Raw genomic sequence first — 24,408 nt, forward strand, 5'->3', positions numbered from 1 at the left:
CCTTCGGTTGATCTCTTACCCCCCAACACATGTGCCGGGGGGTAGGGGAGGCCGGGGGAAGGTCAATGGGGGAAAAAGGAGACATATGTACTACTATTTGTAATACTTTAAACAATAAAAATAGAAGCTATACCGCCCCAGTCTCTCGGATATTACCAGGAACCCCCTGCACTCCCTTCCTAGTTGTAATTGCTAGTGACAAATTTGCCCTGTGCCTTCCAAAGATCACCTGTAGACTATTTGGGACTTGTTCTTTGGTCCATTAGAGACCCCAGTGCTTTGCTCTATTTTTCCTTACAAATGCTCATCTCATGCTTTCTTATGGTTTTTGATTGGTTTGTTCCCACTCTTTGGGGTACAAGTGAATTCCTTGTCATTTTGTTTTAAATGTTTTCCATGATTTTTCCAATCTTGTTCTCTAGTAGCTCTATCTGTTTTTATATGGACACTTGGGAAGATCCATAAACTATGCTGCCTCTGACACCACCATCTTACCTGAAGTTTACTGGTACTATTTTTAAGATATTTGAAGAAGCTTCCTTATAGACTGCTAGTCAGATGCCATTTAGAGCTCACAAGACACTCATTTGTGATCCAATTTTTATTCTTTTTTCCCGGTCAAATTCAATCTCTTTTCCTTTGACCATCAGGCATCTTTTTATTACTTTTAACCCAGTTGTGCACTGTATTAAAATGTATCACCTAGGTGATTTATGAGGCCCATCTCTAAGAGTCCCCAAAGTCAGTTAAAATGCACATTTAGACCATCAGCACCACACTAAACATAATCTAAGTCCCAATATATGGTAAAGGGAAGCAAAAGACCAATTTTGCTTTCCTTAATTTTCCTGTTTCAAAACTCCATTTGTAATATATCTCTACTAAATTTAAATCCATTAAAGAAAGGAAATTTTCAAATGAAGTATGAAAATCCATGGCTTCCCAGATTTACTCATTTCTTCATCTGGTGTCTTCCATGAATGAATAGCCTCAGAAAAGAAAACGTTATGTTCTTAGTGTACACAATACACTAAAATGAAAATGGTATAAAGAAAAAAGAGTTATAGGCTATAAAATGTTGTATTTGATTTCAAAGGATCCCAAAGGCGAAATGAATTTTACTGGCCATTTCCTCCAGCACTGGAAACCCGGAAGAATGGTCACCCAGCCTGCCTTTGCACGGACACAGTGCAGGAAGCGCTCTGCCAGGGTGCACAGTCCTCTCAGCAGCCACTCGCCTCACATTGGGAAATAGCTGAATAAGGACTCCGCTTCCCATTCTTCCTGCTCTTTCTCCATCCTCCCTGGCCTCCTCCCTTTGATGGAGATACTAAGATTCCTCCCAGCTGAAAACTAATGCCATAAATGTTAGAAGACAGCGATTCACGTTCACCCCAGAATCTGCCTCTGCAAACGGCCTCCCATTGATCCTTTTTTTTTTACATTGTTATCTTTTTATTCTCTTCTAAATAAGGTAAGACTTTGGGGGGAAACTCTGAAGTGGCAGAAACCTGGAAAGCTGGTTAAAAGAGCCACCTACTTGTCTTCTCTTTGGTGTCCACAAGGAAAAAAAAATCATGGGAGACCCTTCTAGGGGAAATGCCTAGCAGTGCCCACAGGGCCCAAGCCTTTGCCTTCTGCTGCGCCTTCTCCAGAAACCCAGGGCCAGCTTGGACTGCACCTGGCCACGTCCCTCTCAGAGAAACCTCCCCTGCAATTTGCCACAGATAAACGTTGAGGGGTGGCTGACAGCTTTAACATCTGCAGAGTTCAGAGGAGGGGAGCTCAGAAGCAGCCCTGGCCACCCCCACTTCCTTCTGTCTGAGGGCTCAGAGGTGGCCTTCTCCATCTGAACCTGAAGGCACAAAGGCTGGCCACCCCAATGGACCCAGGAACAAAGACAACAACCTCCCTGCTGCAGATTCATTTACAACCATCTGTGCACCAATGGCTCAAGGGCCCTCAAGAGTGACGTGCCCTGGGTGGTCACTTTTGGGTCACTGGGTGACAGAGGTGACTGAAGGTGCCACCTGCCCACAGAGGAGACATGCGCACAGCGAAACACTGTAGCAGGCACGGGCCCTCTGGTCTCTGGGGAGAGTGATGCTGTCCATGCTGTTGTCTCAGAACCTTCATACTTAGGTTTAAACAAAACAAAACAGGGAAAGAAAACGCAAACTGAGCCCTTTGTACTTGTTTCATTTGTTCTTTGGGTGTCAGTCTCTGGTCCAAACTTAGGGTAGATAGTTTCCCTCCAGGGCAGCCCCAGCTCCTGGCCAACTGGGCCACAGTGAAATTGGGGTAGGGGTGGCATCAGGAACTGGCTTCGCTCTTTTTTCAAGGGGGAAAGCCTAGGAGGGAACCCCTAGATGTTGGCATCTTTCACTAAAACAGAGGAAGCGTTTGTTTGTTTGAAGGTGTTTTCGTTGTTAGTACTAAATGCAAGTCAACATGCCTCATGTCTGCCAAAGAAGACAGAAATGTACATTTCATTAACAGAACTCTGTTACACCATACAAAGTAACCACCACCCTCCTATACTGCTGCCCAGCCAGATCCCTACAATTAGTAAACTTATCAAGGGCTTCCCATATGCCAGGCACGCTTCTGAGAGTTTTACCTTTGCTACATTCACTCATTTAATTCTCCAACAATTCTAGACATAAGGATTATTATTATTATCCCAAATTTACTGTAAAAAAAAAATCTGAAACATAGAAGTCACACAGCTTGCCAAATATCTTACAACTAATAGGACAGGACAGTATTGAAAGCTGAGCAGCCTAATTCAAGTTTCAACTTAGGTTAACCATGATTCTACTCAGCCTTTCTTGTTCTCTGACACCAACAATTGCAGAGGCTGTAGGTGTTCTATCCCATGTGCCCTTGACCAACATAAATTCTACTGCAGCGATTTACAGACCATTTCAGCCTGCCGCCAGCTTCCCATCTCAAACTGCTGCATCTCTTCCTTGTATGTGAGCTTTCTCCAACACCCTGGAGTTTGCTGGGCTGCACCTGCAGTGGCAATCCTCAAACATGGGGAAATAGGAGCTGGCGGATGAATGCCCCAGCTTCCCCATCCTGTGGTGAGATGATTCTGAAGAATGTGCCACACAGTTTTCGGTATCCCCAGCACAATGGAGCCCCAGCTGCCCACAATGGCAGCCTGCCGTCAATGCACCCTTCTAGGCCTCACTCTCCCCAGTGTTCACTTGTATTTCTTGAGATCATTTCCCTAATAAATTACCTGTACCCAAGTCCCTGGATCAGGGTCTGCTTTTGGGAAAACCCAAACTAAGATACCTCCCTATGCTATTTTTGAATCACTTTTAAATCTTCTACTAAATTTAAGTAATTATTTAATTAGTTTAAGAATTTAAATAATTTATCTTTAAGCATACCCTAGATAGTTCTGGCATTAATTATACATTCTGTGATGATTTTATGTTATGAGCTGAACTAGAGCATGACTTGGAGAAAAATAAAAGAGGCTAGCATGATTTTCCTCCAGGCCACCAGCCAAGCCCAATAGTAGCTGGGAAAGAAAGGGGAGGAAAATGGCAAAACAATGGAAGAGCAATATGAGACGGGAATTTTAAACTTAATCACTACAAGGCGAGTAAAATTTAGGTCTTTGCCCAACCCCATCAGCCCAACCCCGCGGACTCCCAGGACCAAATTACAAAACTGATTCATTCTCAAGAATATATCTGAGAAGAGTAAGTTCATTAATTAATTTGCTTTTTGGATGTGCTCAAAGGGAGCTCTTGGTAGTTAGAAATATAAATCAGCCTGGGCTAACAAACTGGAAAACTATTTCATGTGCCTAATTAAATCACGCCACCAGTTTTGCTGTGTTTGTAGGTCACAGTCACACTCTTCTAATTCCAGGAGTACATTTAGGGGATGCTAAAAAGTGCTGTTGAGAATTCACTAATGCTAAGGTGCTGCTATCTTACAGATGAACAATTCAGATTAGAAACACCTTGGGAATGGGAAAAAGAAAGGCTATTTTTAAAAGTATCCTAAATGAAACATTACTTTTTTAGTTAATTTACCACACTGAAAAACAACATTTTAATCATCAGATGTCACATTCAACTGCTACTGTTGAATAAACTGACATATTTAGTAAAATAAGGTAACCAACTATCATAAAATTATTGACATTTCTCTAATTTGTAGCTTTTGCATGAACTTGTTGCTTTAACATGCTTTGTATGGTTATTGTTAAAATAAGTATATAAATTTTATTGAACAATGCAGTAAACAACCATAAAAATGATGTACAAATTGTTAGTAGAGTCTGCTACTTATGGCACACAAAATTCACTGGTGGACTGTGATTCATCAAAACATTCTATCTCCCGCTAAAAATTGAAAAGATTTATAGCACACAAACAAAAGACATGGTCCTTTCCCCTCTAAACCAAGTTTACACTTTCCCTTCCAAAGTCAAAGCAAGGAAAATATGCAACTTTCTCAATTAATTTATTAGAGAGAAAACTTAACTGAAAATATGTACAATATGTAATTATAAAAATTTAGCTTTCACCCAGAATAATATAAAAGTTAGAAAAATAGCCAAGATACCTTCTATCTTGATATTCACACAAAGTGAAATTAAGAACATGAACTAATGACTGGAAGAATAAATTCTTCCCTTTATTTTGACCTTTATATTCTATCTTGTTCTTTGTCCTCAATGACCAAAAGCTTATAAGACTAGAGGCCCAGTGCACGAAATTCATGCATGGGGGCGGGGGGGGGGTGTCCCTCAGCCCAGCCTGCACCCTCTCCAATCCGGGACCCCTCAGGGGATGTCCAAATGCCAGTTTAGGCCAAACTGGCAGTCAGACATCCCTCTTACAATCTGGACTACTGGCTCTTAACTGCTCACCTGCCTGCCTGCCTGATCACCCCTAACTGCCTCCCCTGCCAGCCTGATCACTCCTAACTGCCTCTGCCTGCCAACCTGATCATCCATAACTGCCTCCCTGCTGGCCTGGTCACCACCAACTGCCCCCCTCTGCCAGCCTGATTGCTCCTAACTGCCTCCCCTGCCAGCTTGGTCACCCCTTACTGCCCCCACCCCCACTGAACTGGTCACACCCCAATGCCCCCCTTGCCAGCCTGGTCACCCCCAACTGTCCCCCTGCCAGCCTGGTCACCCCCAACTGCCCCCCGCCCGCTGTACTGGTTGCCCCTTACTGCCTCCCCCACCCCCCCGCTGGCCTGGTTGCCCCTCACTGCTCCCCCCACCGGCCTGGTCGCCCCACGAAGCCTGCTGTTCAGTCATTTGGTCATCCCTCACTAACTCCCCTGCCAGCCTTGTCACCCCACACAGCCTGTGTTCAGTCATCCATCTAGTTGTTTCATTGTGACAGCCCCTGGCTTTTTATATATTAGGATAATCCAGTCTAATCCAACAACTACATCAGTAAAATTCAAAAATCCTATGCAAATTCAACTCCTAGGTTTCCTATAATGTTAATACCTGAAATAAGTTCTGATTTGTTATCATTATTATGTTATATATATATATAAATATATTATAATAATACTAGCAGCCCAGTGCATGAAATTTGTGCATGGGGGGGGCGGGGAGGAGGGGTGTGTCCCTCAGCCCAGCCTGCACCCTCTCCAGTCTGGGATCCCTCTCACAATCCAGGACTGCTGGCTCCCAACTGCTCGCCTGCCTGCCTTCCTGATTGCCCCTAACCGCTTCTGCCTGCCAGCCTTAACACCCCCTAACCACTCCCCTGCCAGCCTGATCAATGCCTAATGGCTCCGCTGCCAGCCAGTTTGCCCCTAACTGCCCTCCCCTGCCAGCCTGGTCACCCCTAACTGCCCTCCCCTACAGGCCTGGTCCCCCCCACCTGCCCTCCCCTGCAGGCCTGGACCCCCCCAACCGCCCTCCCCTGCCGACCCTGTCACCCCCAACTGCCCTCCCCTGCCAGCTTCATCACCCCTAACTGCTCTTCCCTGCTGGTCTGGTCCCCCACCCCCAACTGCCCTCCCTGCAGGCCTGGGTCCCCCCAAACTGCCCTCCCCTGCAGCCCTGGTCCCCCCAACTGCCCTTCCATGCAGGCTTGGTCACCCCAACTGCCCTCGCTCTAGGCCTGGTCCCCTGCAACTGCCCTCCCCTGCAGGCCTGGTCCCCCCCAACTTCCTTCCTCTGCCAGCCTGGTCACCCCCAACTGCCCTCCTTTGCAGGCCTGGTCCCCCCCAACTGCCCTCCCCTGCTGGCCTGATCACCCACAACTGCCCTCCTTTGCAGGCCTTGTCCTCTCAACTGCCCTCCCCTGCCGACCCCGTCACCCCCAACTGCCCTCCCCTGCCAGCCTCATCGCCCCTAACTGCTCTCCCCTGCTGGTCTTGTCCCCCACCCCCAAGTGCCCTCCCCTGCAGGCCTGGGTCCCCCCTAGCTGCCCTTCCCTGAGGCCCGGTTGCCCCCAACTTCCTTCCTCTGCCAACCTGGTCACCCCTAACTGCCCTCCCCTGCAGGCTTGATTGCCCCAACTGCCTTCCCTTGCAGACCTGGTCCCCACCAACTGCTCTCCCCTGCAGGCCTGGTCTCCCCCAACTGCCCTTCTCTGCAGGCCTGGTCACCCCCAACTTCCCTCCTCTGTCAGCCTGGTCACCCCCAACTGCCCTCCCCTGCTGGCCTGATCGCCCACAACTGCCCTCCTTTGCAGGCCTGGTCCTCCCAACTGCCCTCCCCTGCTGTCCATCTTGTGGTGGCCATCTTGTGTCCACATGGGGTCAGTCATCTTGTGTGTTGGAGTGACGGTCAATTTGCATATTACTCTTTTATTAGATAGGATATTATAATTATTCTATTTGCTATTATTTTAGAATTTACTTTCTTAAATTATGTTAAATTATATACTCTTATTTCCCAAATTGTGTTCCCAGACACACTAGCATCACTTGATATGCTAATAGATGTTTGGGATACTAGAAGAGGAAGAAGAAAAGACAGTTTCTCTAGGCATATAAGAAATAGTCACTATTTACTATTTCTCCGTAGGGATTCATAATACACACTAGCATATTTAGGTTGTAAGAAATTCTCTGAAAGAATAAACTATTTGTCTTCAGTTTAAACTTGACTAATAAAATGTGATGGAAGGGACAATTCAAGTTCTGGAGCCCAGACATCAAGAGGCCTGTGGCTTCTGCCTTTGCCTGGTGAAAAGGTGTTCAAAGAGTACCATGTAAGAAAGTCTTTCCAGCCTGAAGAATGAAAAAGGTGAAGAGAGCCAAGTCACTCCATGTAATCACGAGCAGCACCAACCAGATATGCGAGTGAAGCCATCCTGGACTTTCCAGCCCAGATAACCAGAGAATTGAAGAGAGTGAGGGATGTGTTCTAAACTAGGCTTTGGTTGCAGGGGTGGGAATATCCGGCTCCCGGGCCATCTAAGGCCTGAGAAATCGTTAGGTGTGGCCCTGCCGGCCAAGGCATTAGGGGTGAGATAATTAAATGTTTGACCAAATATAGCAGGCTAATTTTTAAGGTGATAATTTTGTATGGCCCGCCAATGATGTTACAAATATCCAAATGGCCCTTGGCAGAAAAAAGGTTCCTCACCCCTGAAGCTGAAAACAACTATATAAGTGGACCCCCTAAAATCCAGCAGTACCACCAAAAAAACCTTAGAAACATAAAAAATAATAAATCATTGTTTCAAGACAGGGCCACATGGGCCACATTTATTCTGTTTTTGTAGAATCCTTGAGCTGAAAATGGATTTTACATTTTTAAATGGTTGACAGAAGTCAAGAGAAGAATATCTCATAAGACATGAAAACTATGTGAAATTCAAATTTCAGTGTCCATAAATAAAATTGCACTGGAACCCAGTCACATTCACTCACTAAGTATTGTCTATGGTTGTTATCTTGCTACAATGGTAGAGTTAACAAGAAAGCCTAAAATATTTACTCTCTAGTCCTTTAAGAAAAAAACTTCCCAACCCATTTTAAAGCAGTAAGTTCTAGGATAGTATGCTGTAAGGCAATAGTTACTTAAGATTTTAAATTTTTTATCTTTTTTTTTTTTTTGCATACAACACTGTCTTAAAGTTATACCTATGCTTGTATATTTAAATTAGTTATTGATTTCTGAAATATTTCATTGTGGCTTAGTTTACTTTTTTGAAGCTCAGTAAGATATTCTTTGTGACCTAGTCTGTAATTGGTGTTTGTAAATGTCCCTTAGAAACTAGAAAAGAATATATGCTCTCTGTTAGCTGAGTATGCAAGTGTGACACATATCTACTACTTCTACCTCATTAAATATACTAAATATATCCTCTTCTCTTAATCTACTTTAGAAAATAGCATGTTAAATTTTTATAAAACAATTACGTTTCTCACAATTTCTCTCTGTCTGGTAGTTCTAAATTTATTTCAGAATTTATTTCTATACTTTTATGTGCTTAAAATAGCTGAGAACCATCAATGACTCTTATTTTCCAAGTACAGTATATAGCAATGGCCACCAAAAAGGGCCAATCCCAAATCAGGAAGATCCAGGCCAGCATTCTGATTTTCTTTTTTTGTTTCCCTTCATTAAATTGAAAAGAGTTCTGAGACTTAAATAAACTCAGACATTCCAAAGTCTGGATTTTTCTTTTTCCAACGTTAGCAAATGAGAAAAGAAAAACAGTTCACAATACAGTAAAGAAATACCATCAAGAAAGGAAAATGTATAAGTTGAATGACTAAAAGGGGAGTGTGTGTGTGTGTGTGTGTGTGTGTGTGTGTGTGTACGTGTGTACATGAGGGGTCTGAGGGTAAAAGAATGTTCACTTATTCTCTTTTCCTAGGAAGGATTGTGTGAAACATAAAATGTATAGCTATAGAAAAGGAGAATAAGCAATTATTCTGTAGGTACTGTGGAAAAGGCATTCATCATCAGAAGATTCCAATTTCAGTCTCGCCCATGGACTATGTGATGATACTGGAAAAATCATGTTAAAGTGGAACTACGGTAGGTCCAGTCTGGCACCAGAAGCAGTGAGTAGCTAGCTAAAGCTACTGTGGATTGTGCAGGTGAAGATGGTCAGGAGCAGCTGGTCACTAGAGAATATGTCCAGATGCTGGACAGCCGGTGTAAATCAAGACAGCAGGGATGTCCGCTGTCGGCTCTTACTAAAAACATCAGTTGATGTAAGATCAAAAACCCAAGGAAGGCTGGAAAACCAAAGCTAAAAGGAGGTAAGAATAGAACCCAAGTGGGGGCAAAGTAGTTGCCAAACAGAACTCAATCTAGGCCAAAGGCAGGCAGGAATTTGGGCAGAATAGAAATTAGTCTGGGAGTCTGAGGTTCAAAACAGGGTCACAGGAGAACCAGTCAAACTCGAGATTCTCTACTCAATTCAAACGTCAAGAGCAAAACAAGGTCAGCCAGAAACGTCTGGAGAGCTGTGACTACACCCTCCCCACACCAAGGCCTTTGGAGTTGGCTTTGTGGAATCTCCACCAGATTTCCAGGGGTCTCTGACCAAGATGCTGTTAAATTCTAAGTTCTTACACTTATAAAGGGGTCAATTTCAATGATATCCCAATTCTATCCAGCTCACCAAGTTCCATGTCTCTAAAAATATTCATTACATTTCAATAAACAAGGAAATTATTTTTTTTATTCAGGGAAACAGTTTACTGGACTCCCACCCACCACCATCACTCTCCACCCTCACCCTACAAGGACATATAAATGTCCCACCACTACCACCTAATTCTTTCTTCTGAAAGGCAGTGTGGGATGTTTTATAGCCCTCCTGGAAAAAAAGAAGGGAGGGTGGTGAGTGGGATGACATTCCATTGCATCCTGACTCACTTAAAATCATCATTTGCTTCTCAGTCACAAAGAATTCTCTTAACAGGATGGAAAGAGCCCTGGTCATGAGGAGCTGGTTTGGAGTTGCGGTGGTTCCCTTTGCATTCTGTAAGCCAGAAGGATGCATTCCAGGGCTGTGTTTCATTCTTTTCCCCTCCAGGCTGATTTTATAGTAACAACACATATCCACTTAAATCTATCTCCAAATCACCAACATTCAGAAAATGGACCACATAAAACACAGACATTTTACAAGGGACCATCTATTAGCTGATAATGGTAGAGCTTCCATGGAATGCATAAGAAAACAAATGTGACCCTCACCAAATGTCAGATCTATTTATCCAAATCAGCCCTCTTCAGCGTACGCCAGATAAACCTACAATGATATGATTCAAAGCATTATGGAGGGCTGGGGGGAGGTTACAATAAACTAAATATGTAGGTTGAGGATGTATATAAATCACATGAAATGCAGCCTCATAAGATACTAATAGAAGTTGGGGTGTGGGGGGAAGATGTTTGGCAGAAGAGATTTTAAATGTGATCAGATGGGAAAGAGACTATTAGTCCAATAAAAAAAATCTTCAGAAGAAAACAATGAGTTTCTCTATGTATATTAAAAACATGTAGACATGGGAGAGTCAATTGTTGCCAGGTTTAGAGAGGGGAGGAATTAATCAGAATTTAAAGAGACTTCCATAGCCCCCCGGCCTGGCAGGAGTGTCAGTAAGGGGAACCTAATCTCTGGGGCTTTTCATTCTTCTCTTCATTCACCTTAGGCAAACACTGCTTGCATGATCCCTCTACCTTCTCCACATTAAAATCCAGTCTGAGGAAAAGGTCTGGGAAAATTTATTTCACTAAGGAATAAGAGTTCCTGCTTTAACTCTCCCTGTGTTATTTAAACTTGAAGAGTGAGCAAACTTTTAAACCAAAAAAAAATCTATAATTGCAGAATCTCTAAAATTAGCAAAAAAGTGTAAAGTAGGGTTATATTCCATGGATTGGATGTTCCTTCCAGCCCTTCTACATGATATCATAAGGGTGGCCACTGATAAAATCCTCCCTGTTCTCTAAGCAAACCACTTGTTCAATGAAGCCTTCATACAAAGAAGTAAAACCCAACTAGGAAGTTGATACCTGATGTCCACTTATTATTTCTTTTTAAAACAGTTCAAATGTGAAAGACAAGATAAGGACAGAAAGATGGGGCAGGGAAAGAAGGCAAAAAGGAGGACTGAAATGGGGACTTAAGAAAGGAGGAAAGGAGAAGGGGCAAGAGATAGATAGCTATTAGAAATAAAATATGAGGTAGTGTTATTTTCTACTAAAAATAAAAATTAAGGGTATTACAGATGTTATTGAATAAAAAAGTAAGTCAACAGCTTTCAGGAAGGCCAAAGACTCATTAAAGCTTTGAAAAACTTAACCATAAAAATGACACAGGATGTATTTTACTTAGTTCAAAGGCCCAAAACTGAACCTTTTCATAGCGTCTGTTAACACAGCAGAGCAACTAAGGGACACACAGAAGTGTTTCATTCTTTATAGAGTACAGTCACAACTGCACAGAACAGAGCAAGTAGAATATTCACAAGTTCCAAAGTCATTGCCAACACTGAGAAACAAATGTCTCCTGAAAAGGAATAGAATACAAGTTATTAAGATCCACTTGTGGTTTAAAAATAAAAATACTAAACACTATTCATAGCCTTTATTAAGAGTGCTATGCAAAGTTAAATGTATTCCTGAGTCCTGTGAGCTATTTTAAATTTATTTTTTAAGTTAGCTGGAGCAAGGCCATACTGGCCAACTAGAATGGCATGCTTTGCTTTTGCTAGAATTAAATCAAATCAATACAATACTACCAAGTTATATCATCCTATCAGGATTTGACTGGCAGTTAAATAGAACTTTATGAAATCAAAATTGAGGAAGTTAATTCATATAATTACAGTTTGGAAGAGAAAATCCTCTCCAAAGTATGCGATTCATGAATTTAAAAAAATGATATAAACTTTGATAATAAAAAATTCAGGAGCTGTAACTTATGATTCCTGAGGGGTGAGAGTCTCCTAAAAGAGATTGAGCACCATGGTGTGCCGAATGCTATGACAGCAGTTTCTATGCCTGCTCTGCTTGTTATTTCTCACTATGAGGTAGGTCTTGGAATGTGCGTCGTAAGTAGGAAAACCTGAGGCTCAGAGCACTCAGAGGACTTGCTCAAGACCCCAGAGTTAGTCAAAGGAAGGCTCTCATCTCCAATTCAGGCTTTTGACGTTAGGTGATCACAACAGAGGTCTCCTAGGTTAGTTCAGACAAAGTCATCATGTCCGGCTACCACTGCTCCCCTGTTTTTATTTTGACCTGACATTGAGGGATCTTCCCTCTTTCCTCTTTGGCCAGTTCTGTCAACCTTGGAAAGCTTTGCCCCTCCCTCACTGAGTGCCTGAAACCCAAATAGGCACTAGAAATAAAATAAAAAAGATACAGTCTCTTATGCTATGCCCTTGTAGGTTCATCAGTTGTAACAAATGTACCCCTCAGGTAGGGAATGTTGAGAAGGGACAGGGGGATATGGGAGCCCTCTGTACTGTCCACTGAATTTTGCTGTGAACCTAAAACTGCTCCAAAATAAATTAACTCTTAATAAGAAAAAAGACATAGTCTCTACCGTGAGAAATTTACTCTCTTGCCAGGAGAAAGAGGTAAACAAGTGAGGACAATTGAGGGCTGTAAGTGCTCCAATGCGGCTGCAGAGGAGGGGCTGCTGAAATAGACAAGTGCAGAAGGAAAGCTCCTGAAACACGTGCTCACGTTAAAGGACTGGTAGTAGCAACCAGTGAGACAAAAAAAGCGGCATCATTTCAGAGGAAAGGAATGGCCATGTGAGCAGACAGAGAGGCTTAAAGCACCAGGCCACATTACGGTATAAGGAATTGCAGGTGATTGTAAGGTGACAAGGCTGGGAAATGCAATTCCAGGTGTTCAGGTAATTCAAACTTTACCCTCAAAACCCTGCAGCGTCCGTGAAAGACCTACGCAGGAAGTAGAGTGACCAAATTTACCTTATGGTACCAAGATGTCAGTTTTTAAAAATTAATGTTCCATTTAAGTATCTTTGAGGTTACAATCCCTCCATCAACGACCAAATATTGCTCCAGGTCCTACTTTCCAATATTCTGCACAAATCTAGTAAAAATAATTTGACACCAAATTTTAAAATCTGATAGGATTAAATGAAGCTTTTGAATAAACCCTTGAATCAATTCAAAAAGTATCTGTTTAGCACCTTTGTTTAGAAGGCCCTGAACTAGGGCATTTAATTTTACATTATAATATAGTAAAGTCTGAAAATAAGCAAGTATTCAATTACATATTAGAAACATAATTTAGAAAAAAATATGATCATTCAAAACTTATTTCACTAAAGGGAATTGTCACAGCGGTTTATAAGGTAAATTTATCCTAATGCTGTGAAGTTTTATTTATAACAACTGAGTGTAACCAACATGTCAGAAATGCCTTTACTATACTATATTGATATACACCTGCTTAACATGTGTAGCACTTTTCAAAAGGCAATTTAAAAGGTGTCATCTTCCAAGATACATTTTCTCCTCCTGTGATTTTTTTCTTCCCTATCAAATTACACTTAGTTTGCTATTTCCTCTTAAGAACTATCTTTTTTCTTCATTTCCCTAATTCTACTTGCCCTTCAAGACCCAGGTAGCACAACTGCAGGAAGCCTTCCTTGACTTCCCCAGTTTGAGGTGTTTGCCCCTTCTTTGGACTCCAGCATCCTGTGCCTAGGTTGATCCTAGCACGCTGCACACACTACTTAAATCATTGTCTTACCTGTTCATTTCCTAACTATGGTCCCGGTGCATGAATTCGTGCACCAGTGGGGTCCCTCAACCTGGCCTGAGGGATCGGGCTGAAACTGGCTCTCCAACATCCCCTGAAGGGTCCCAGATTGTGAGAGGGCACAGGCCAGGCCGAGGGACCCCACCCGGTGCACGATCAGGGCCGGGGAGGGATGCAGGAGGTTGCCCAGCCAGGGAGGGCCCGCGGGAGGGCTCCACAGCGTATCCGACCCGTCTCGCTCAGTCCCCGATCGGCTGGACCCAGCAGCAAGCTAACCTACTGGTCGGAGTATCTGCCCCCTGGTGGTCAGTGCACGTCATAGCGACTGGTTGACCGGTCAACTATCTGCCCCCTGGTGATCAGTGCACATCATAGCAAGCAGTTGAGCATCCTTAGCATATCATTAGCATATTACACTTTGACTGGTTGAACAGATGACCAGACGACCAGACACTTAGCATATTAGGCTTTTATTATATAGGATTATAACATGAGCTCCTCTAAATCCCAGACCTCATATTTCATCTCTGTATTTGCAGGAACAGGCAGGGCCCATAGTCAGTGGCCAATAATGTTGTAAAGAGAGAAAGGGGGAGAATAAAGTGAATTATATTTCTATTTTCTCAATCATTTCTCTTTTCCTTCATCCTCATTTCATGTCTTCCTATTATTTCTCCCCAAGTACTAATACATCATCTTTACTTCTCTTTAGTTTCATGATTTTCACCTCTCTCCTGAGGTCGTGACTATTGCAAATCATGCTGGTCCAATGTGTGAGTGGCTGAGGTTCAGAAGTGTGCTGCTACTTAGCACTGCAAAGAAGGGGTTAGATTTAACAGGCTCTGGATTAACCTTTTTTATATCCCTTCTGAGTTTTAGCTGGGAACTTTCACATGCTTTAGCTTTGCCTACTTTTCATGATCAGCAGCTGCGTCAACAGACTTTCTGCAGCACCCTCGCTAGAATGGCAAGCTCAGGAGGAGAGTCTTCCATCTTTACATTTTAAAAAATAAATGAAAGTTGCTCACCACACTGATGGGAATAGTAATACCTGAGAGCACTTGCGGGGGATTGGGTCTGCGCTGGCTGTGAAAGGAAAACTCACTGATGACAAAAACATGCAGCTGCCGTCCTCTGAAGGAGGCTAACCACTCCCAGAGAGTAGCATCAAACTGCATTTAGCAAGAATAACAGAAAAGGCATGTAAGTGACTGACATTTCTGATAAGCATTTTAAAAGGGTCTATGGATTTCATAGAAGAACACAAAGTGCATCATCTGATTCTAAAAAACTAAATGATTTACCGTGGACAGTGAAGTTATCTTGGAAAATTACTCAAGAAATTAACCAAAACTTAATTAGAAAAAATTAATACTTTGTAAGAAAGATTTTGAAACAGGAGAAGAAACATTTAGGCATATTTAGGAGAGGAGACCTTGTAAAAATCCATAGATGCTTCTGTTTTTACTTCTGGATACCAAATTGAGTAAAAAAGGGTAATAGTAATTCTTTTTTTTTTAAATAAACACTGTGTCCATCATTCCTAGAATGTGTTTTCAAAGCTGTCTGCAGTGCAAATTCACTCTCACAACTCCCTCTACAGTTATACATATTTTAACAACTTTTTAAAATAAAAATGTAGGCCAGGGAAATTGTCTATGAGCATTAAAGGAAAAGTATTATAATGTAATGTTTAATAGCAGACAACAGGCAAAAACATGGTATACTCACATGGTAATGTAGCTATTGTTACCAAAACAATGCTTTTATTATAGAAATGATGGGAACACCACACTAAACAAAATTATAGCATGTATATGAACATGCTAAAAAAAAGCAAAAAGATAATAAATTATTTACAGGCACAGTCTGTAACTGCAATACTTTTGTAAAGTAAATTTTTTAAATGTTATCAAAAAATAAAAAGTAGTAGAAAGCTAACTACTTAGACATATCACAACAAATGTTTTTATGGAAGAGTTCTTTTTTCATTTTATTAAGTTTATTGGGGTGACATTGGTCAATGAAACCATATAGGTTTCAAGTGTACAACCCAATAAAATACCATCTGCACACTGCACTGGGCTTTCACCACCTAAAGTCGTCTCTTTCCATGCCCGTTTATCCCCCTTGTGCCCACTTCCACCTCCCCCTACCCCCATTCCCTCAGACCATACTGTTATGTATGTCTGTGTGTCATATATATTCCTTAATCCCTTCACCTTTTTAACCCAGCCCCACAAGCACCCGCCCCTCCTACAGCTATCAGTCTGTTTGATGTGTCTATGCTTCGGTTTCCATTTTGTTTGTTAAATTATTTGGTTGATTAGATGCCACATATATGTGAGATCATATGCTATTTGTCTTTCTCTGATTGGCTTATTTCACTTGTCATAATTTCAGTCCACCCACGCTGTCATAAAAGGTAAGGTTTTCTTCTTTTCTATAGCCAAGTAGTATTCCATTCAATAAATGTACTATAACTTTTTAATCCACTCATCTAATGATGGACACCTGGGATGTTTCCAGATCTTGGCTATTGTAAATACTGCTGCAATGAACATAGGGTTGCATGTATTTGTTTGAATTAGTGTTTCAAGTTTCTTTGGATATGTTCCCAGAAGTGAAATTGCTAGGTCATAAGAAGTGAAATTGCTGCGCTATCAGAGACCCTGACAAGAGGCTCCAAAGGAGTCATGCCAATGGTTCCAGCTCTAAGCTGCATCCCTTTCCCCTGTGGAACTGAGCTCAACAGGACAGGGCCAGCAGGATATGGGGAAGCAGAACATGGCAGCTCTCCATTGGGGGTGGTGCAGGCTTGCTGGAGGGGAGCAAGCTGCACACCTCTCTTAGCTCCACAGCCAGGCCAGAGTCTTCTGATGGGGGTGGCACCTGCCAAGCCCACAGAAGAGGGGGAAAGATTAGCCTCCTTTCCAAAGCCACACAATCCAATGACTGTCTTAGAGTCTGCCTATGACTTCTCCAGAAGCCAACAGTCCTTTCTGCTGGACTTGAGCTTGGCAGGATGGTGTCGCCAGCATTTGGAGGACTGGGTTAGTGTAGTCCCCCAGCTAGTGCTGTAAGAATAGGAGTGCCCAACCATGGGAGATGGCACCTGCACGTGGTGTGGGATGTTAACTCAGGATGGGACCTCAGTAGCCGACCCTCAAGGTCTCTCTCCAGGGCCACACCTCCCAGATCTTCTCTTTATGGCTTCTGTACACCCATGAGTCACCTTCCCTCTACCAAAGTCCCAGGTGAGTGCCCAAGAGAAAGCCTCAGTGTGCTGGCCCTTTAGGAGAGCACTTGGGATTCTAGTGGACTCCCTCCTCTTCCCAGTAGACAGAGGCCCACTGATTTTTGCTGCCAGGCGCTATGAAGGTCCTCTTTTCGGCTCTGATGCTCTGGTTTTGGGGGTCCCAGCATGGGGTTGAGATCCCATGGTCCTCAAGGGGACTTTTGCAGCCAACATATCCTTCTTAGTTCTCAGCTGTCACACCTGGGTGCAAGGGCCAGCCCTCTCTACGTCTCTGCCCTTCTTACCAGTCTCTGTGTAGCTTCTTCTATAAACCCTTGAATATAATGCTCCTGTTCAGCTGTCCTTCAGTTAGTTATTCAGGTTGATTGCTCTATAATTTAGCTCTAAATCCAGTTTGGTGCCTGGAGAAGCTGTGTGTAGCTTTCACCTGCCCTGTAACCATCTTGGATCCTCTATGGAAGAGTTCTTTAAAAAAAAAATTTAAGTCTTCTAGAAAGTCTGCAGGGTTATTCTCAGCAAAGTCCAGTAGGGCAGGGCTTTTGTCTTTGTTTTTTTAAAAAAACAATATTCCTAGTGCTCAAAACAGTCACTGGTATATAGGAGGTTCAATAAATGTTTGTTAATAAATGAGTGAGAGAATGAATGAATGGGAAGCATATACCACTGAAACTCTTGAGTCCCTCTCAAGTATCTTCATTTGATAAAGGAGGTTTTGCTGCCTCTAAGTTACTGGAAGACTTTGAACTCTACAGGTACAGTATTCACTTCAAGTCATCTCTTTAGGGTGGGAGAAATGGGTGAAGGTGTCAAAATGTAAACTTCCAGTTATAAGATAAAAAGTTCTGGGGATTTAACATACAGCATGGTGACTACAGTTAACCATACTCTATTGTATATTAGAAAGTTACTAAGAGAGTTAAACCTAAAAATTACCATAAAAAAAAAAATATATATATATAACTACTTGAGGTGATGAATGTTAACGAAACTTATTATTACTAAACTTATTTTGTAATATATATACATATATAATCATTATGCTGTATACCTTAAATTAATACATGTTATATGTCAATTATATTTTCAATAGAAGTGGGGGAAAATATGCCTATTCTGGTTAATTAGAAAATAGAAGTTGCTGATAAGCAAACTGATTTTTAGATCAAAAACAATTCCTTAATTTCACAAGTTAAAGAAACTACTTTATCATAAAGTCATAACTTTTGCAACATGATTTGCCTACCACTTCTCTCTGGACTAGCCGTGGGCAAACTACGGCCCGCGGGCCGGATCCGGCCCGTTCGGCTGTTCTATCAGGCCTGCAGAGCCGAAAGAGCAGAGGGTTCTCCTGCTCGCCCCTCTGCTCCTTCACCAGCAGCAGTGTTAACATGGCAACGTCGGGAAACACGGCCACAGCTCCTTCTTCTGAGTGGACGGATTTATATCCGCCCATTCAGTAGAAGGAACAACCTCTCAATCTTCCAGAGGCTCCTTGTAGTGCCCGTGGACGCGTTCCCCGACATCACCCTGGGAATGCGTAGACACGTTATCGTGGTGATGTAGGGAGACACGCCCCTGGAGAGCACAGTATCAGAGCATTAGCTAAAAAGGAGACCAACAACACTGTCCCACTGAGGTTGATGTTTTAAAGACCAAAAACCTTTCAACCCAGTCTACATTTTGCCATCTACATCTACGTCCCGGGCATAATTTGGAAGTTGCACTAAAGAAAATGTTTAATTTACTGTTTACACATTTTGTTCTTTTCTATTTGTTTTAGTTTTAAATTATTTTATTATATTTCAGTTTAATTTGAAAGGCTTTTGTACCTTTCCTTTGTTAGGCAATTTTATTTTGCCTTTGCCATCTTCAATATAAGGTATGTTATTGTGCTATGATTCCTCCATTTTTTGAAGTTTCAAATTATAATAATTAGTGTTTACATTCTTCTTGTTAAAATGTTTGAAATGAATAAAACTATTGAAATAAAAAACAAAGACCATACCCTTTTATGTAATGATGTTTACTTTGAATTTATATGAGTTCACACAAACACTCCATCCATGCTTTTGTTCCGGCCCTCCAGTCCAGTTTAAGAACCCATTGTGGCCCTCGAATCAAAAAGTTTGCCCTGCCAAAATCAGTTTGGCTCAGTGGATAGAGCGTCGGCCTTCGGACTGAAAGGTCCCGGGTTCGATTCCGGTCAAGGGCATGTACCTTGGTTGCGGGCACATCCCCAGTGGGAGGTGTGCAGGAGGCAGCTGATCGATGTTTCTCTCTCATCGGTGTTTCTAGCTCTCTATCCCTCTCCCTTCCTCTCTGTGAAATATCAATAGAATATATTAAAAAATAAATAAATAAAATAAAATAAAACCCATGAAAATCATTTAAAAAAAAAAAAAGTTTGCCCACCCCTGCTCTGAACCCTCCTACTCCCAATCTTACCCTTGATCACTGAGCCCCAGGTACACTGTCCTCTTGGCTACTCTTTAAACTCCCAACCATGCACCTACAGCCCGGAAAGTTTCTCCAGGATATCTGCTGCTCTCCTTACCTCGTTTCCTTCAGGACTCTGCATAAATGTCACTTTATCAGAGGCTGACAGCCTAAGTAGAATAGCCAGCCTCAGACCCAACTTTTGGCACTCCTCATTTCCCTTCCCTGCATTTATTTTATACCAACTTATTTTGATCTTTTACTTCTCTATCCTTGGTGCTTACCAAATGTTTATTGGAACTGGAGAGCATTATGCTAAGCGAAATAAGCCAGTCAGAGAAAGATAAATATCACATGATCTCACTCATTTGTGGAATATAATGAACAAAAACAGATCCAGAGACAGAGAAGCATCAAACAGACCATCAAACCTCAGAGTGAAGGTAGAGGAGGGTGGGGGTAAGGTGGAGAGATCAAACAAAGGACTTGTATGCATGCATATAAGCCTAACCAATGGACACAGACACCAGGGGGGGTGAGGGCATGAGTGGGGGGTTGGGGGGGCATGCGGGGATAAGGACCCATATGTAATTCCTTAATCCATAAAGAGAGAAAAAATGTTTATTGAGTGAATAAACAAACAAGAACACAATAACATTTTATATACCACTTCAGGGAGACAATATGATATGTGATAAAGGTACTGTCTTTTTACTTATCTTTTCTAACTAACTATTCACTATGGGGTCTAACTTTGAGACTAACCTCCCTATACTTTAGAATTTTCATCTGTAAAGAAAAACTAATAATATTATTTTGGTAAGTCCTTGGCCTCAAAAAAATGCTGATTCCTCTCCTTCCTTTCACGCTGCCTCCTTTTTGTGGTTGGGAGCTAATGTGTCTATGATCTGAGATTGCTGTTAAATGAAAGGAACAATGTGTTGAGCAACCTTTAACAATGTCTTTCCCAAAAACAACTCCTGTGGATTCTGTTTGTGTTTAGTAACGGGATACAAGGAACAAAAGGACACCTTCTTTTCTGGCTGGGAACCCAAATAGAGACATTTGAAGATGATTTCATGAAGTTGTAGCATTAACCTTGAAGCGTGACTATTTTAGAGTAATGGTAAATCTGGGAAGCATTTCGGAGAGAGAACAAAAGAAGCCGAATGGGAGTGTGGCTGGAGCAGGCGCCATATATTGAGAAAAAGGGAGAAAGGAAAGGTCATGTAAGATTATGAAAGATCATGATGTCTGACTAACATTTGTTCAGAAAAACAAATGACAAGGTTATAAAGGGAATTAATCATATCCTAATCTCCCTGGTCATCACTGTTAGATTCACCACGTAGGAAAAGAGACATGAGCTGGAAAAGACTGAAGAACTACATTATCACAAGAGAGCACCAAAAAATGTCAACATGCCAGAACAAGAGCACATGAAACCTGGCCTCCAAACAAGGTCTCTCTCTCTCTCTCTCTCTCTCTCTCTCTCTCTCTCTCTCTCTCTCCTCTCTCTCTCTCTCTACCTCTGTGTGTGTGTGTGTGTGTGTGTGTGTGTGTGCGTGCCTGATCTGAGTAGGACCTCTCTTAAGACTATTCCCTAGTCTCTGTTTTATTTTTGTTTTATTTTTTTCTTTATTGATTAAGATATTACACGTGTCCTTATCCCCTGATTGCCCCCCACCCCCCACTCATGCCCTCACCCCCCTGGTGTCTGTGTCCATTGGTTAGGCTTATATGCATGCATACAAGTCCTTTGTTTGATCTCTCCCCCTTACCCCCACCCTCCCCTACCTTCCCTCTGAGGTTTGAAGGTCTGATTGATGCTTCTTATTAAGTACAAATAAAGACATAAGAACTTGATGGGTTCCAAAGTGCTAAAATTCCCCTTCTGTATATACGAGTAGGAAAAATATGATAATATTTAATTCATCCTAAAGAGAAAAATAGAAATTAATCTGTTACAGGTGCTGCTAAAAATATTCTCACAGCAGAATTCTGTAACAGAATTTAGTAATGAATACAAGTTTTAGGACTTAGGAAACCAATAACTTAACTTAGAGGTTCTTGAAGTTATGAAAGTGCTGGCAACTAAATAGCAAGATGACACTTGTATCTGCCTGGGTTTTGTATTTTTCTTGGGTCTACTCTTCTCACAGAATGGATATGATTTATTTAGACTATCAAAGAGCTTTTAGAAGGTTCTCACAAGAGCCTATTATTGAAACTTGGTAACCATGGTGTGAAAGAAAAAAGTCATATCAATGAATTAAATTAATTAAAAACTGCTTGAGAGGCAAAGAAGCCAAAAACAGAAATAACTTGCCAGTTCTCATGTGGAGAAAGGTTAATGATTGAGGGCTCTTAGGCTTTGCAGTAGAATCAGAGTTATATTTAACTAATGACTAAGAAAGGGGAGCCCAATTCTCATTCCCCCATTCTCTGCATATCAGTCCCACACACAGAGCCCCCATTGACTGCAAAACCTTTGGCACATGGAGGAGATACAGGCAGTGTGGGGAAGTGCTTAAAATCCAGGAGAGAGCAAATAGGTAATGAATGTTGACTCATGTAGAAAGCCCCAGATATAAAGGAGACAGATATAAATATTATATTAGTGAAATTTCAATTTCTAAAACTTTGATATATACTACATAGAAATACAAGTGCCTTTTCAAAACACAAGGTATGGTATTTGAACAACAGTACATAATTTATTGGCATAATGAGAGCCAATGTTCCATACATGAAGAATAGCTCAAGTGGGCATCTAATTCTGCAAAAACCACAAAGTCTATTTTATATATTTAGAAATGTAGAAATAAACAAGTAAAACTGATTTTTAAAAAAATAAGAATTACTACAGTCTTCTGAGGCAAACTTGACAAATTCGTACAGGTTTTAACAGAAGCATAACCTGATATGAATGGAATAATTGGGAAATCATATACTCTAATTAACGTTAATGCTTTGTGACCATAGCTCAATATGGCATTTTCAAAACATCATGACAAACTTCACAGAAGGGGGTCAGAAAAGCCAACAAACTCCTGACTTAACCTCTATTTGTCTCAGTTTCCTTGTCTGTAAGAAAGGGAATAATAAAGCTGAGTTCACAGGATGATTGTAACGGTTAAGAGAGATCAGGTATGTAGAGTGTTTAAGACAGTAAAGGTAAAAACTAATGTTAAATTATTATTGTTGTTGTTATTAGTATTCATGATGTGCTAACCCCAAAGAACATGCCACAGACAATCAGTGCATTGTGACTTTCTTGTTTATGGCACTGTTAAGACTCAGTACTTAAGAAGACAATTAAAATGCTTTTAAATGCATTCAAATAAAGAAAACACTTAGTTTTAAAATACCTTCCCATTAACCAATTTTGTGAGATGGAAAAAAATATTCAACTTAATCTAAGTAAACCTAAAAGAACACCACAAAACACTAGATAAATGCTAATGACATAATTCTTAAATGTACAATTAGTAGATCAAAGCTTACCGTGCAGATAATATTTTAATAAGCTCTTTTCTATTCTGTACCCGAAGGTGATTGGTTTTATACTTGCAGTCATCAATCAGTTCAGGCAAATTCAAGATCTAAAAGATAAAAATAATTTTAATGTATAACTCACAAGTTTTTCTCATATCTGCATGTGGGTACTAGTGTTCAAAGCCTACCACTCCCTCCCCAAGACCATTCCTCGATGGTCTTTATCCTTTTCTCACAAAGAGATATAGAGCAACAAAGGAAACTAGAGGGAAGAATCATGCCATTAGGATGCGTGATGCTGTGACTGTCTGTACTTACAGAAATCCTCTAATCTTGTAGATACATTTCCTTATTTGTTCCACATGTAAATAAATATTGTCTGTCCTGCTAGTCCTATCCATGATGTTGTACAAAATGCTAAAATAAAAGCAAAACACACACACATTTGACCTAAATGCTCACCATTAAAATAATGTCAAATTCTAAGATATTCTTCTAATACAAGTACTACTATTTTTCTTTAGTATCTCTCCCTGAAGGTATAACAAATAAAAATGCTTTATATACTCCTCTTTTGCTCCTCCTCCATAAACAACAAATCTATCTACCAAGTTCCATTCACTATCCTGCAATCTTAACAAAATCATAATAGAAGTACCTAGTGGGTTTGGAATGGATGTTTTAAAAACAATATGTGGAGGCAGAGTTTGGCAGTTGGGTTGGAAAGTCAGAAGCATTTATAGACTAGGGTCAGGGCCTGTAGCCTACAGAAAGCTTCACTCCATCTATTAATGTATTTGCTTTAAGTATAAACATTTAATGGTTTCATTTGTTTCACACAGTATAAATAAAATCAATCCATTAATCATCTTACAAAAGAGAGAGAAGTAACTCAAACTATTCTAAAAAATTCAAGAGTAGGGAAGACACACAAGCTCATGACACCAGCATTACCCTAATTCCAAAACCAGGTAAAGACACTACAAAGAAAAAAAATTACAGACCAATATCCCTCGTGAATATTGATGCAAAAATCCTCAACAAACTATTGGCAAACCGACTTCAGCAATATATTAAAAATATCATACACCATGATCAAATGGGACCTATTCCTGGGATGCAAAGTTGGTACACTATCAACAAATCAATTAATATGTTATAGGCACATTAAATTAATGAAAGATACAAATCATATGATTACATGCATAGATGCAGAGAAGCATTTTACAAAATCCAACACCCATTTATGATATTAACTCCCAGGAAAGTGGGAATAGAGGGAACATACCACAACATAAAGCCCATAAATGATAAATCCACAGCCAACATCATAGTCAACTGGAAAAAACAAAAATCATTTCCCTCAAGATCAGGAACAAGACAGAAATGTCCACTTTCACCATTCTATTCCACATAATACTGGAACTCCTAGCCATAGCAATCAGACAAGAAGAAAAAATAAAAGGCATCCAAATTGGAAATAAACAAGTAA

At 41.1% G+C, this 24,408-nt stretch overlaps 1 protein-coding gene across 2 annotated transcripts in view; it reads right to left on the reverse strand.

Moving 5' to 3' along the window:
• The window catches only part of SUGCT (succinyl-CoA:glutarate-CoA transferase), a 583,247-nt gene that overhangs the window by 343,469 nt on the left and 215,370 nt on the right, over positions 1-24,408 (reverse strand). For both annotated transcript variants that reach the window (XM_080665575.1, XM_080665574.1), the window contains exon 11: positions 22,926-23,023. In XM_080665575.1, the coding sequence (XP_080521701.1) occupies positions 22,926-23,023 (98 nt within the window). The remainder of the gene's footprint in view (positions 1-22,925; positions 23,024-24,408) is intronic.

The sequence above is a fragment of the Plecotus auritus genome (assembly GCF_963455305.1).
Source record: "Plecotus auritus genome assembly, chromosome: 4".
NCBI classification, from domain to species: Eukaryota; Metazoa; Chordata; class Mammalia; order Chiroptera; family Vespertilionidae; genus Plecotus; species Plecotus auritus.